General features: G+C 40.6%; 1 protein-coding gene across 1 annotated transcript in view; it reads left to right on the top strand.

Annotated features, from left to right (window-relative positions):
• The window catches only part of LOC149277627 (inactive heparanase-2), a 95,555-nt gene extending 82,400 nt beyond the window's left edge, over positions 1 to 13,155 (top strand). Inside the window, exons 11-12 of the mRNA XM_089502675.1 lie at positions 1,812 to 1,958; positions 12,990 to 13,155. Coding sequence (XP_089358801.1) covers positions 1,812 to 1,958; positions 12,990 to 13,155 — 313 coding nt within the window. The remainder of the gene's footprint in view (positions 1 to 1,811; positions 1,959 to 12,989) is intronic.
• The last annotated feature ends 1,127 nt before the right edge of the window (positions 13,156 to 14,282 follow it).

Below are 14,282 nucleotides of genomic sequence, written 5' to 3' on the forward strand. Positions count from 1 at the left end.
AGTTAATGCAAATTAGAAAACTCAAAACACCTCATATGCTTAGGAGTTTCATCTATTTATTTTTTGCATAGAAATACTAGGTGCTGTAAAATTTTAAAATTTTGCCTTAAATAGCACAGCTTACAAAAATGTCCCACAAAAGTATATGTTCCTGAAAAGCAGACAACTTTGGCTATTTCACCAGGGTCAGTGTAACACTTTTCATCTACCCATTTCTCCACAATAGTCTAAAAACATAAAACTGCATTTTTAGCACAACTTTTGCAAGTTGGGTTAGGATTTCTTCCAAAGCATAGGTGCAACTGCTGAAAAAAAGAAAACTAACTTATAATCACCACGTGTATGTTTTGAAGGCAATTAAACAGCAAAAACGCTGTCTTTTCTAAAAAAAATTTTTGGTTGATGGCAGACGAGTCCCCTGCTGGCGACCAATAGGGTCCAATAGAGTCGCTCGTACAGACTGTTAAACTCCTGGTGCCGTAACTTGTTCGGCAGATGCCATTGGTCTCCCTGTTCTATCAGTTAAATGTCCGTACGAACGACCAATAAAGTCGCTTGTACGGACATTTAACTGATAGAACAGGGACACCAGTGGGATCTGCAGGGTAAGTTGCAGCATTGGGGTTTTAAAAGTCTGTACGAGCGACTCTGTTGGTCGCTCGTACAGACTTTTAGGCTCCTGGTGCACTTGTTGCACCTTAAGGGGTTAAGGGGCCGTGCGAGTGAGCCTATTGGTCGCTTTCACGGCCCTTTAACCTACGGATTTCCGCTCCCGTTATCTAACGCAGCATCGAAGGGGTTAACAGGAGCGGAAATCCATAGGTTCGCTGTCAGGGATTACAAAGGGCGTGCGAGTGAGCCAACTGTCACGGATCTGGCTAGTCCAACCTACTACCTCCGCTATCTAATGCTCTCTTAGCCAGGGACAACACACTTTCCCCGGTTCCCCAGTCACTAGCCGAGACTCAGTGTAGGGTATAACATTAAGAACACTTTATTGTACACAGGCACAGGTATATATATCCATATAATCACATCAACACACAGAATGAGACGTCTGAGTAACATAACCGCCCCCTTAAAATGGGGGATTCAGGTCTCCCAGGAACAATAGGAGAGATAACGGGATTAGCCTCTGATATCTTCCACCGATAGTCAGGCTGGAGCCCTGACTGGGCAACCTGTGGAGATAATCCTGTCTGGTACACATAGTGGGGCAGGAGGCTATTCTAGCCGCCCAGCAGTTCCAAAAGTAAAACCTGTATGTCTTGGTACTGGGCCTGGCGGTGTGGGCGGCAGAGGGCAGCTTCTGGGCAATAGGAAAAAGGGGTATAACATAGAAACTGGGTTCCAGGGGAACGGGTGGTTGGGCTGTATAATATCCACAGCGGTGTGCCTGAAGGGACGAGTCCGTCACAGCAACCAATTGGTTGATGCCAGAGGAGGTCCCTGTAGGCGACCAATAGGCTCATTCGCAGTGCCCTGTAACCCGTGACGGCGAACCTGCGGATTTCCACTTCCGTGAACTGCCGCGATGCCAAGGTAAGTTAGAAGGGGGGAGAGTGGTAGACAAAGACGAAGACGATCACGAAGATCTTCGTGGTGTGTGTCTTCGTCTTCGCCTACGTTTTACCGCTGCTGTCTTCTCTTCGGCGTGTCTTCGGAACGAACATGAAAACGCACTCTTCGTGTTTGTTTTCATGTTCGCCTGAAGACGAATGCACAAGTCTAATTCTAATGTCAACATTTACCAAAAAAATGCAACATCAGTTGAATGGTTTGAATTTATACTGTTTATTTTCACCTATTAGCCACAATTATGTACGAGGATCAATAACACTTTACATCATCAACCTACATCGGTCGAGAAAAAAAATTAAGCTAGCTGGGACACTGCGTGATAGAATTGTCCATCAGTATCTACTTCAGCCGTATGGGACAGAGGGAATCCAATCAAGGTAAGTGCATTGCAGGCTGAAAACCTGTTACATGTATAGTTGGGATACTTTGATTCTATGTCAATTCATATTTTAGCTGACCATTTAAGTGATATGTCTTCTATACGTATAGTAACGTAAAACGATGAGTGGGAGAACCAAAAAAGGACCTTCAATCCTGTTCAATCTTGAACCATGAAATCCATGATGTCGACAGGCAGTTGTTGGGTATATGAACAAGCAGCAAATCTCAATGAACCACTGCTCAGATGTCATTGAAATAGAGATCAATGAACCTAACTCAGTATGACATTTTAAAAGAATGACATGACTGCCCCGGTGGCATAAAATAATGCCCTAGATCAGAACCAGAGCTTTAGGTATCTATATAATGAGATATAATGAGTAAAACATGGGGTTCTTTTGTCAGCATGTCTTAAAATGTCCAACTGGACAATGTATCTGTTATAATAACTTAAGAGTTTCTCTCTTGGCTGGACCTCATATGTTACCTATGGATAAACCCAGTACAGCTGAAATATGTAGACCTCCCAAACAACTGTGAGCTCAAGAACTTACTTGAATTTATGATGCCAGTAAATGCAGTGCTTAGTATAATGTAAACAAGCGTACCGCAGTTCCAGGTCAGTGTTAGGCAATTTAAACCTTAAAGTACCAGCAGGACACCAGGAACATAACAATCTCCTAGATTGCTTCATAAGAGCCACTGGAGAATTATTATTATTATTTCAAAGACAGATACAATGATGAGTGACAAAGATCACTGATCACACTGATGGTCCTGAGTTGATAGAACTTCTGGTTCAACAGAAGCTGTGGGCTGCCTATTAGCTGTTCCTAAACTATTGAATCAGTACGAGATGTGGTTACTTTTCTCTTTAAGTCACCTTATGGCTTGCATTCATATCTGAACTTTAAGAATACAAACAGAGGCTTCTCCGCCAAAAAAGTAAGATTGTTTGCCGCCCCCAGCTTTTAAAATATATCCACATAAAGATTTGTTGCTAGCTATGCAGTGGGCTTTCTGTGGATAGCCAGTTACTGTAAATGTTATTTATTCAGGTTACGAGACACATAATGAATCTCCTCTTTCCCAAACATGAAATAAATTTGGAATCACCGTCTGCCCCCTGCTGTTTAATATACAATTGTAAATCACATCCCAACCACTGTAGTAGATTTGGCACGTCTCTCTCTTGAAAATGTAAATTTGATGGATTACTCAATAGTGCCAAATTCAGCCACGTGCTGCACAATCACACACTTAATCCTGGAATTTCCATTCTTTCCTGAAATGACAAGATGCTTCAATAATTTGCTAGGGAAAAAAATCAGTCCAGACCAATCGACATTCTGCACTGACTTTACCAAAATGTAATTTAGTTAAAAAAGCAACTAAACAATAAACAATGCAAGCAGGCTAGTAGGTTTACCATTTAAAATTCCAGATCTCAAGTACACAAATGGATCTATTCACCATGGTAAAGTTAGGGCTGAGAATAGCCTGGAATCTATTATTTTCATCCCAGGGTATTCATAGACAGGTATGTAGGGCCATCTCAACACAACCCACGTTAGAAATGTTGGGGGGCACCTTCTAAAAGTTGCGGAATTCAAATGAAAACTCTAAGCTTAGTCCCCTTGAAAACAATGAAGACTTCAGGCTTCTGACACATCAAATAAGAACGCTTCTAGGTATTTTAACAAAATAAGAATGGATGTAATGGGTGAATTATTTATGTTCTGTCATTCTTGTAGTCTTCATAAAGAGAATATAGAACTTTATGGATAACTAACATTAGCGACATGCAAATGATGTTCTCTAGAGTCTTGTATGTAAAGCAGGAGTTTCAACTCACCAACCTCACTATGAATTACAAAGGACTAATCATGTTTGCGGGTTAATTATTGTTATTATTTAGATGGTACCAGCAGACAGGTACAATGGGTTATTAAAGACTTTCTAACCTCACAGATCAACCTGAATCTTCTGGGTCGCGGGGTCCTAAGACTCCACTCCCGCAAATTTCCTCCCTTAAATGTCCAGCGACGTCAGCAGGAATGCCCACTGGCGTCAGCAGGTAGTAGTGCTGGCCACATTCTGCAAGGGTAGGCTCCAGGTAGCCAGAGCCCAAAAGTTCCCAGGTATGGGACTGAGGCTGTGAAAGGGTCAATGCCCTGAGTCAGGCCTGTGGCTGTGCTGAAGATAAATTTCTGATGCTCCCAGTTTACTTAGCAAATTTTCCCTTATATTGTATCATGTCTAATACCACTGGGATCACTGATGGACCAAGCACTGCGGCAACACAAATCTTGCAACAAGACCTTTGTCATTGTAATAGATTTGGGACCAAAGCCTTTATTCTCCCACTTTGTTGCAATTGTAAAAGTTGCTAATAGCACAATAGAGACCGATAACCTGACTTGACAAGGAGAACTATATCAGATTTGGATAATGAAGCAGTTTACAGCTCCCTATGATTATTTGATTAATAGAGGTTCCAGTGATCCACCGTCATCACTGTAAGAATTAAGAAGCATAAAAATCAGTCAAGAAGTATCCTTCAACGAGCAGCCCTGGCTTTTGTCGGTCATGTTTTCACGCTCGTTCTGATGATAACATCCATAAAGATTCTGGAAAGATTCTGTTAAACTTCTAGTAGCCGCCTTTCCTTTTAATAAGTTTCAAGAGATTCTTAAAACCAGGCAGTTGTAAAATAGGGGTGCATTTATCAAAGCCATGGCTTCTTAAGCATTTAAATTCTACCCAAGGCCCTCTTAAAAAAGCCGAATACAATTTAAAACAAGAAAACCAGACTGTGCTTCAGAAAGGTTTTGTAGTGCTTAGTGTGTCAGTCCTGGCTTAGATTAATGTTCTGAGAATTAGTGCTTCATCCAGACCTCTGGATCCAAACCCAAACATTTAACTCCTCTGTAAAGATTGGTAGAAAATTGAGATTCCAACATTTCTAAACAAATGTTCTTAATCTTAAAGAGGTTTGGACATGTTTAGATTTTGTGTTAAACACTTTTGCCAGCTATGGTAACATGATCTTTTTATTGTACAAAGTACTTATACACAGCTCCCAAAAATATCTTCTGAATAAGACGTGGGAGACCATAAAGATATTGGAAGGACTTTATTAAGTAAATTGTGCAGACAACAGAATTCTGCCTCAAATATTCTGCCAGTTTCTGATCCACTAAGTGAAATGTCATTCGACCCGACATTATATTTTCCTTTGTAATATCTGTCCCCACCCTGTGATCGAGCCATGACCCACGCTGTGGTTGGGTTGACATAATAATGTTAGGTAGTAGTTATATCAGCTTGCGAGCAGGGCTCTCTCCACCAAATGTATCGGTTTGTCTTAGTCTGTCAATTCTTGTCTTGTCATATCCCTTGAATTTATGTATTGTATTAAGCGCTGCGTAAACTGTTGGCGCTATATAAATAAAGGATAATAATAATAATAATAATAATATCAGGCATTCTTAACAAAACATACAACAAAAGGAACACATTGATCACTGCTGGCAATTAGAGAGTAAAATTCATATTCCCAATGATAGAGATAAGTAAAATCTGTATCTGTGATACACATGATTTAATCATGCAAAAGTGCAATATAAAAATTAGATAATTAGGTAATTGGGTTAAATTGACTTAATCGGTGACACATAATCATTTTTATCCCTTAAAGGGGAACTTCCACCATTTTTTATTACTAGTAACAGATTCAAATTAAACAGTTCTAGTTTTTCATCAGATAATGTTGACAAACATTAGTATGAGTTCTCGCTCTGTTATCTGAGCCCCAATCTACTAGACAAACACGCTGGCTCCTTATCATACTGCCTGCAGGAAACAATAGAATTACTCTGTTTTATTCACCCAGACAGACACTCTGACGAAAGAAAGCCGAGGGAGGAACAGACTTCATTAGAATCAGCTCAGTGTGGCATATGAGCCGGGAAAATCATGCAACATATTACATGGCTGACAACAATGGTCTGCAGATAAGTTTATGTGGACAACATAAGATACAACTAACCTATATTACTGCATGTTATGGCCAAAGAAAAAAATTTATTTTCATATTATTTCCCCTGAAATTAGTTTATTTAAAAAGGATTCTCATTAATTTTGTAATATTTAATTTTTTAACTACACTTAACTACCTAAGTGCCATTAGAAAACTATATATTTTTTTCCTATGTCTTCCTGGTCTATTTGATGGCACCACATTCAGTAGATGGCTCTGGGGCTTCTCTGCACCACAGTAGACAGGAGCCGTGTGGGAATTATGCACTAAACAGGTAGTTTCCTCTATTTTTATAAACCTTGCTTTTAGGAAAAATATATTTTGTTGATAAATTATTAATTTCAGGTTATAAAACATTTTTGAAATTAATGCTCAAGATTGCAGATGAATGTAAAACTATAGATTTTAAATATTCACTCTGCTTATAAACTGGGATGGGCAACAGTTCTCTGGGGGTTTTTTGGAAGACATTAGACATTAAATGCCCCAGATGCATCAATGACTTTGGACAAATTTTTCGTTTTTAGTCCATTTACTCATCCAAGACATGGAAGCGGTAGGTGGAGAAGGTAGGGAGACATTGAGAGACAGGGTGAGAGAGTGTGAGAGAATGAGAAAATCAAAGAAATGCAAATTAAAATTCTGAGCTCTCTGCTTCGTTTTTGTTTGTTGTGGGACCCTCCTTTTTCGGACATTTATATGAATTCACAAAATTGGAAAATTTTGTTAAAGTTTAAATTTGTTTGAACCCAAGTGCGCAGTCTATGGTGGACACTAATGTTACCTACCACCATCTATAAAATAGCCACTATGTTTATCCACTCTTTAACCCTCTGACCAGAGGTAATCGCCTATGGGGCATTATTTATTTATAATTATTACTATCTCTTGGAAGGAACATCATGGTTAGCTGCCGTTGGAAGCTGATCAGCCACTTTTCCTTTAAGTTGATCAGAGAATATTGAGAATGGTGAATTTCAGGAATCCTTAACTGGTTATGCAGATGTTGGACAGGAAACTGTAAGAGCCGAGACTAAACCCTATCAGCATACATGAAAAAACTGTGGGGTGCAGTGTAAATTTCATCTTCACACTGGTGTCACAGCATGACAGCTTGGGGCAAACTCTGGCTGCAACCTAACTCCATCATGGTTCATTCCCAGTTTTAGTATGTAGCAGTGTGTGGAGGTCTAACCTATTCCTGGTTCTCATTTATCTTTTGCACGATCTCTCCCTCTGTTAGTCATCAATGTGTTCCAAATGTCTTTCCGTTTGATGAACACACTCCACTGTGTACTTTAATGACCCTATTTCTGATCTTGTGGCACAGAATTGGGGTTCAGATTAATGATTACATTCCTACTATGGACATCAAATATATTGAATTTTTTCAGGCATGAAAATATGTTAAAATAAAGCTTTGATTGGAACTCGAAGAAATAGAATTGCACATGTACGACAGCGTCGGGCAATTCCTATAAAGATTACAAACAAGGATCTCATTGTCAGAAGCCTCAGGAGGAATTATAAATACCAACCTTAAACAGAACATGCCTTCCAAAAAAGATAGCCTTATCTAAATGTTCATAAAAATGATTCATGCATTGCGCTAGACCAGGGGCGTCCAACATGCGGCCCGCGGAACCTCGAGGTGCGGCCCGCGGAACCTCGAGGTGCGGCCCGCGTGAGATCGGCAGCCAGGATCACAAGAGCCCTGTTGCTTACTTGTGGGAGGGGCTATTCTCTGCTCCAGTCCTGCCTCCTCTGTGGGGAGAACGAGGGAGGCCGCGCCCCCTGCTGAAGTCTGTGAGCGGCATCGAGAGCTGTAGAGCAGGTAAGGGGGTGGGGGAGGTTGTGTGAATGAGTATGTCTGATTGAGGGAATGAATCTGTGAATGAATGAATTTGTGTGTGATAGCATGGATGTGTAAGTGCTGGAACCTAGGCATGATGGGACTGTGATTGCTGTTAGCAATCACACTCCTATCATGCCAAGTCAGCCAGTACATGCTGAAACCTGGCTAGCTGCCCCCCTTGTGTATTGATGCTGCCAGCAGTATGGGGTCTGCACTTACAGCCACCCTGTACCAGCACGTACTGGCTGACTTGGGATGATAGGAGTGTGATTGCTAACAGCTAACAGCAATCTGTTAACAGCAATCACAGTCCCATCATGCCTAGGTTCCAGCATTTACCTGTTGCCTGGGTATAAAAAGAGTGTGTTTGCTGTTAGCAATCACACTCCTGTCATGCCAAGTCAGCCAGTACATGCTGAAACCTGGCTAGCTGTCCCCCTTGTGTATTGATGCTGCCAGCAGTATGGGGTCTGCACTTACAGCCACCCTGTACCAGCATGTACTGGCTGACTTGGCATGATAGGAGTGTGATTGCTAACAGCTAACAGCAATCTGCTAACAGCAATCACAGTCCCATCATGCCTAGGTTCCAGCATTCACTGGTTGCCTGGGTATAAAAATCATGCCAAGTCATATTGTTGATTTTTTTTGTCCAATTGTGGTGTGTTACTTTTAATAAAAGCGTGGTTACACGCTAAAATTGGACACAAAATACAATGCCCAGCCAACTAGTATTGCTGGAATCTGGGTTTGCCTGAGATTGCTATTAACAATCATAATATATAATTTTTTGTACAATTTTGGTGTGTAACTTACTTTTATTAAAAGTGTGTGGGGGGGGCACTTTCAGTTTCGGCTAAGTCAGACCTGGGCAAAGCACGGCCCGCGGGCCACATCCGGCCCGCTGAATAGCTCGGACCGGCCCGCAAAGAGTGTCCTGGTGACTCACCAATGAGTCCGGTGTCCCCCCCCGCCCCGGTCACTTACCTTAAACTCCTGTGTTGGAAGCGTTTGTCTCGGGTGCCGGCGCTTTACGCTGGGCGCCGGCATATGACGTCAGACGCCGGCGATCAGCAGTGAAGCGCCGGCACCCGAGACAAACGCCTCACGCTTCCAACACAGGAGTTTAAGGTAAGTGACCGGGGCGGGGGGGGAGATCCTGAGAAGGGGGGGTTAGGGAGTTAGAGGGGAGATACTGAGAAGGGGGGGTTAGGGAGTTAGAGGGGAGATACTGAGAAGGGGGGTTAGGGAGGGAGGTCTTACTGTGTGTGTGTGTCTGTCTTACTGTGTGTGTGTGTATCTTACTGTGTCTGTGTGTGTCTCACTGTGTCTGTGTGTGTCTTACTGTGTCTGTGTGTGTCTTACTGTGTCTGTGTGTGTCTCACTGTGTCTGTGTGTGTCTTACTGTGTCTGTGTGTGTCTTACTGTGTCTGTGTGTGTCTCACTGTGTCTGTGTGTGTCTTACTGTGTCTGTGTGTGTCTTACTGTGTCTGTGTGTGTCTCACTGTGTCTGTGTGTGTCTTACTGTGTCTGTGTGTGTCTTACTGTGTCTGTGTGTGTCTCACTGTGTCTGTGTGTGTCTTACTGTGTCTGTGTGTGTCTCACTGTGTCTGTGTGTGTCTTACTGTGTCTGTGTGTGTCTTACTGTGTCTGTGTGTGTCTCACTGTGTCTGTGTGTGTCTTACTGTGTCTGTGTGTGTCTTACTGTGTCTGTGTGTGTCTCACTGTGTCTGTGTGTGTCTTACTGTGTCTGTGTGTGTCTTACTGTGTCTGTGTGTGTCTCACTGTGTCTGTGTGTATCTTACTGTGTCTGTGTGTGTCTCACTGTGTCTGTGTGTGTCTTACTGTGTCTGTGTGTGTCTTACTGTGTCTGTGTGTGTCTCACTGTGTCTGTGTGTGTCTTACTGTGTCTGTGTGTGTCTTACTGTGTCTGTGTGTGTCTTACTGCGTGTGTCTTACTGTGTTCATAGCTTATTCAGTTATTGTAATAAATATTTTAGCCCATTTTTTAGCTCAAAATATTTTTTCCTTTTTTTTCTCCTCTAAAATCTAGGTGCGTCTTATCAGCAGGTGCGTCTTATAGAGCGAAAAATACGGTATGCACTCCGAAGCCTTGTTCATTTTGTTCACTTCTGTGCTGTGCTAATAGTTATTCAGGCCTTACTTATTCAAGCACCTCTACCAATGACGTAGGCTTGAATAACTTTATTAAACAGCACATAAGTTAACAAAATGGACAAGGCTTCGGAGTTTGTAGTTTGTAGAGGTCTGGCCCTCTAAAACCATTCCAATTTCTCATGTGGCCCCATGGGAAAATTAATTGCCCACCCCTGGGCTAAGTGAACCCTGAATTTTCGGTTTTGGTCCCGAATTTTCATTTTAGTGATCGCTAAAATAAATAGAACTATTTTATTTTTACTTATCCAGAATCCTGAATTTGTAGGCCCAGAAATCCCAGAAATCAGTGAGAGGAAAAGTAAAGGTTTTGTGTCATTTACTTTATTTTAATCTGCGCATCTTATTAAAGGCCATATTTTCTCTCAGTGAAAAATGAGTGCGGCCCTCGCACGTATACAATTCTGATGAAGTGGCCCACTGCAGAAAAAACTTGGACGCCCCTGCGCTAGACAGTTAGTAAATGTGCAGGTCTGTAATTTTTTCCCCCTGTGTTTGTAATAGTTGTCTGCCCTAGGGCCACGCTGAGCACACAGCTACATTTGTTGCTATTTAGGAAAACATGACAACTTTATGAGCAATATCTGATGCAAAAATGGAAATTGAGCTTTCATTATGGTTTCTATGGTACATTTAGAACCTTGTTTTTATTTGCTATATTATATATTTGTACTGGAAAATGGCTATTTACAGGATAACTGAAATGCAGAAAACAGCAAAATGATAAGACAGCAAAGTACATTGGGGCAAATATAAATAACAGCACTAAATGGTGAAGCCCTTAATATTTTCAGCTTCCAATACAAAAGATTCACATAAATGGGACAGCATCAAGAAACCATCTTATAAGTTAATATTTACCCAGTAAAAGAACCTGATGTTTAGCCCTTGGCGGTCCCCTCTGTAGTAAACCACTTCTAGCTTCTATTTTTTCTGCAAGTTGGTCCTCATTCCTACCTTACAATTCATTTGTAAATAAGTCGTTATTGAAATACAGCATATTTATATTTTGGAAAATTATGGTCACGGAGCATAGCCAATGGTTCACATAAACCAAGTTTTGTTTAAATAATACATCTTACTGTAATGACACCCTGAATCCTAGTAAATTCCAATTTCTTTGGTAGAGATTATAGTAATTTGTATAAATTCCACTGACTCCCTCTAGTGGTTAGTTGACATTTCCTTTTACAACCTTTTAAAAGATGGATTACTATTCCACAATTTAATTTAAAAAAAATACAGAATCATTTATATATGTATATTGGCAGGACGGAGGGTGAAAGCTAGCGATTGAATAGGCTGGATGAATGGGAAGACAGGACATAACAAGTAGTAAATCAAATAACGATTTGACTTACAGAACAACAGGTGAGGAGGGCCCTGCTCAATGAGCTTACAATCTAGAGATAGACACAAAATGGGAACAGTGGAGGGCAGAGAGTTGGATGGAAGGTGAAAGCTAGCCATTGAATAGGCTGGATGGAGGGAGAGAGCTAGACACAAAATGAGAATGATGGAGAGAGAGAGATAGCCACACAATGGACAGAAGAAAGGGCAAAGAGTTAGCCACATAATGGGCAGGATGGAGGACAGAGCTGGGTACAGAATGGGCAGAATTAAGGGAAAGAGGTAGCCACAGAAAGGGCAGGGGCAGAGAAGGGAGAGCTAGCCGTAGAGTGGTCTGGATGGAGGAGTGAAAGTTAGCTACAGAAAGCAAAGGATGGATGCACAGAATGGGTGGAGAGGTGGCTGAGAGCTATAGCCAAAAACTATAAGGGTGGAGAGTAGGCTCTTAGCAGATCGACTCCCTACCTTTATCCTTTTGGGAAAAGTATTAAATACACAATAATATCAAATATACTTTTCAGTTGTCTGTCCATTTTTTTCTGCTGTAAAAGATAATAAGCAAATCTACAATCTTATTGTCTCTGAACCTAATATTTGCTGCCAAGTTCTCTAGCTTTGGCCAAGTTAAGACATTTTCAGAATTTTAGCCCTGAGTGTTTTGTGTACACAGAGTTTAAATAAATAAAAGATGCAAACTTCACTTAAAATGAAAGAGAAAAAAATTCTGCGTAAAGCCTGTTTTTTTATGGATTACAAAGAGCTCTCAATTCAATTCATCATCAATTTTTATTTCCACAAAGAACAATTCCTTGTAGCAGCAAATTAAATGTACAGAACATGACAAAGAAAGCTATCTTGTAGCTAGAATTACTATCCTTCTTAGAAGACCGAAGTTGTTTAAAGCTTATCTGTCCTATTCTCAATGCCTTCTTGTATTTCTGTCCAGCACATAATCCCATGTAATACAATTTACAGATTAAAACAAGGAAGATATGCCGTTTGGAAGGATACTTTATGTGCATACTATGGGAGTTATTATTTTATCTTGCTCTTCCTCAGGATCTGTATGGGTATTGTAACGTTGCTGATTGTTGTTGGTTGGTTCAGACAGCCTAGTTAAGTCTGGGTGAGGATCCACAGGGGGTCATTTCAGGACAGGAAATTATTAGATTAAATATTGGATTGGCTACCTTTTGACAAAGATCTCGGCTTTCTTAAATGTGTGAAATAGACCCTAAACAACCTAAGAACACATCAATGGAAACCACAAGAAAGTATAGATAATTGATAGATTAAGTTAGTAATATGGTTATGGAATTACTTTCAAGATGATGTAGGTTACCATCACAAAAAAGTCTAATCACATCTTTAGTTTAGTGCCATATGTCCAACCAAATCCCCCATTGATTATCTGCGTATTTATGATTGATTGTCTTCAAATATTTCTTTTACCTGTATACTAAGGAAGGTTGTGTATAATAAATCTTTTGGAATACAAAGAGGAGGCCTGAGGGACTCTAAGCCTCCCAGCACAGCAGTGAATAACTTCCATGTATTTACCGATAAATTAGTTAATTTAACAAGTGTGTTTTTTTTCCTTCTTAGGTCTGTGCAGCTGAATGGGCAACATCTTGTGATGGTGGATGATGGAACCCTCCCCGAACTTAAACCGCGACCTTTGCGTCCGGGCCGTACGCTTGTTATCCCTCCACTAACCATTGGCTTTTATGTGGTGAAAAATGTAAATGCTGTGGCTTGTCGATATCGGTAGTTAAACTTTTGCACACTGATCAATACAAACACATGTATGAACGACAACTATGTCTCCAGAACCAATGACCTTTCACGCTATGAGTGTTTTGTGTCTTATTTCATGTTCATCCACCCGTAAAGGCCTATTGCCTAATCTAATAGGTTTTTGAACATATAAAAACATGGATTGTACTGAAATATATGGCACCATGTACTAACAAATTGTTTATTAACAGAGAACGATAAGATAAAGTAGGACATTATCCTTTCTACTTGTCTAGCAGGGTCTTAGTTACCCCGCTGGCAGGGAGCGTACCCTGAGTGTCATCTGCCCCGAGAGTCACCCTCCATTTTTGAAGTACTTTTAGAAATAGTAACATTTTAGTAAACGGAATGTGTTAGTTTTAATGTAGCAAAAAAACACTTATAGCAGCACTTTGAAGATAACCCCATAAAAAAATGGCTGAGAAAACAGTCAACAAAATACCCTTATGTTAATTAAATGAGAGACAAACTAAAAGTCTTTTAGGTGAGTAACCATTAAGTGTGCCTCAAATAAATCTCCATGTATCTTCATTCCATTCACCAAAATTCTAATTCTTTACAAATGTTCTTATATTATTTGTCAGCAGAATTTTCTGTTTGGTTCTTTAGAGATCCTAAACACTACAGTGTTATTAGTACCTCCTGTAATCTGATTTTTTTAAAGGTTTTTATGAGATCTAAGGTAGTTATTGCTATTAATGTAACATTCCCCATCAGTTCACTTAGATCAAACTTTTGTTGTGTGAAAAGAACATTCTCATTACCATAGACAGCCAGAAATATCCAAGAATGAAGACTGTGGCCGCTCCATAACTGAATATTTATTGGACATACACACATATATAGGATACCTCCCAGTTCCAATTTGCATGGACTTGTTCAATATTTGTAATCCATAAAATGCAATGGCCCCTAGCAGCACTCACATGCCATATATTCACAGACTGATGAAGCCTTAATGGAGATCAGATAGGAATATAAACATCTGTAAAAATTCTGCAATGCACCCCAACCGCTTTGTTGTCCCAGGGCAGGAAGGACCGGTGGTTCATCTTCTGCTTGTTACTTCCATTAAACACCACACACAGCGGGGATCTGGCA

This window comes from Sceloporus occidentalis, unplaced genomic scaffold, assembly GCF_023333645.1.
Source record: "Sceloporus occidentalis isolate IW3139 unplaced genomic scaffold, rSceOcc1.0.p SCAF_208, whole genome shotgun sequence".
In the NCBI taxonomy this organism is placed as follows: domain Eukaryota; kingdom Metazoa; phylum Chordata; class Lepidosauria; order Squamata; family Phrynosomatidae; genus Sceloporus; species Sceloporus occidentalis.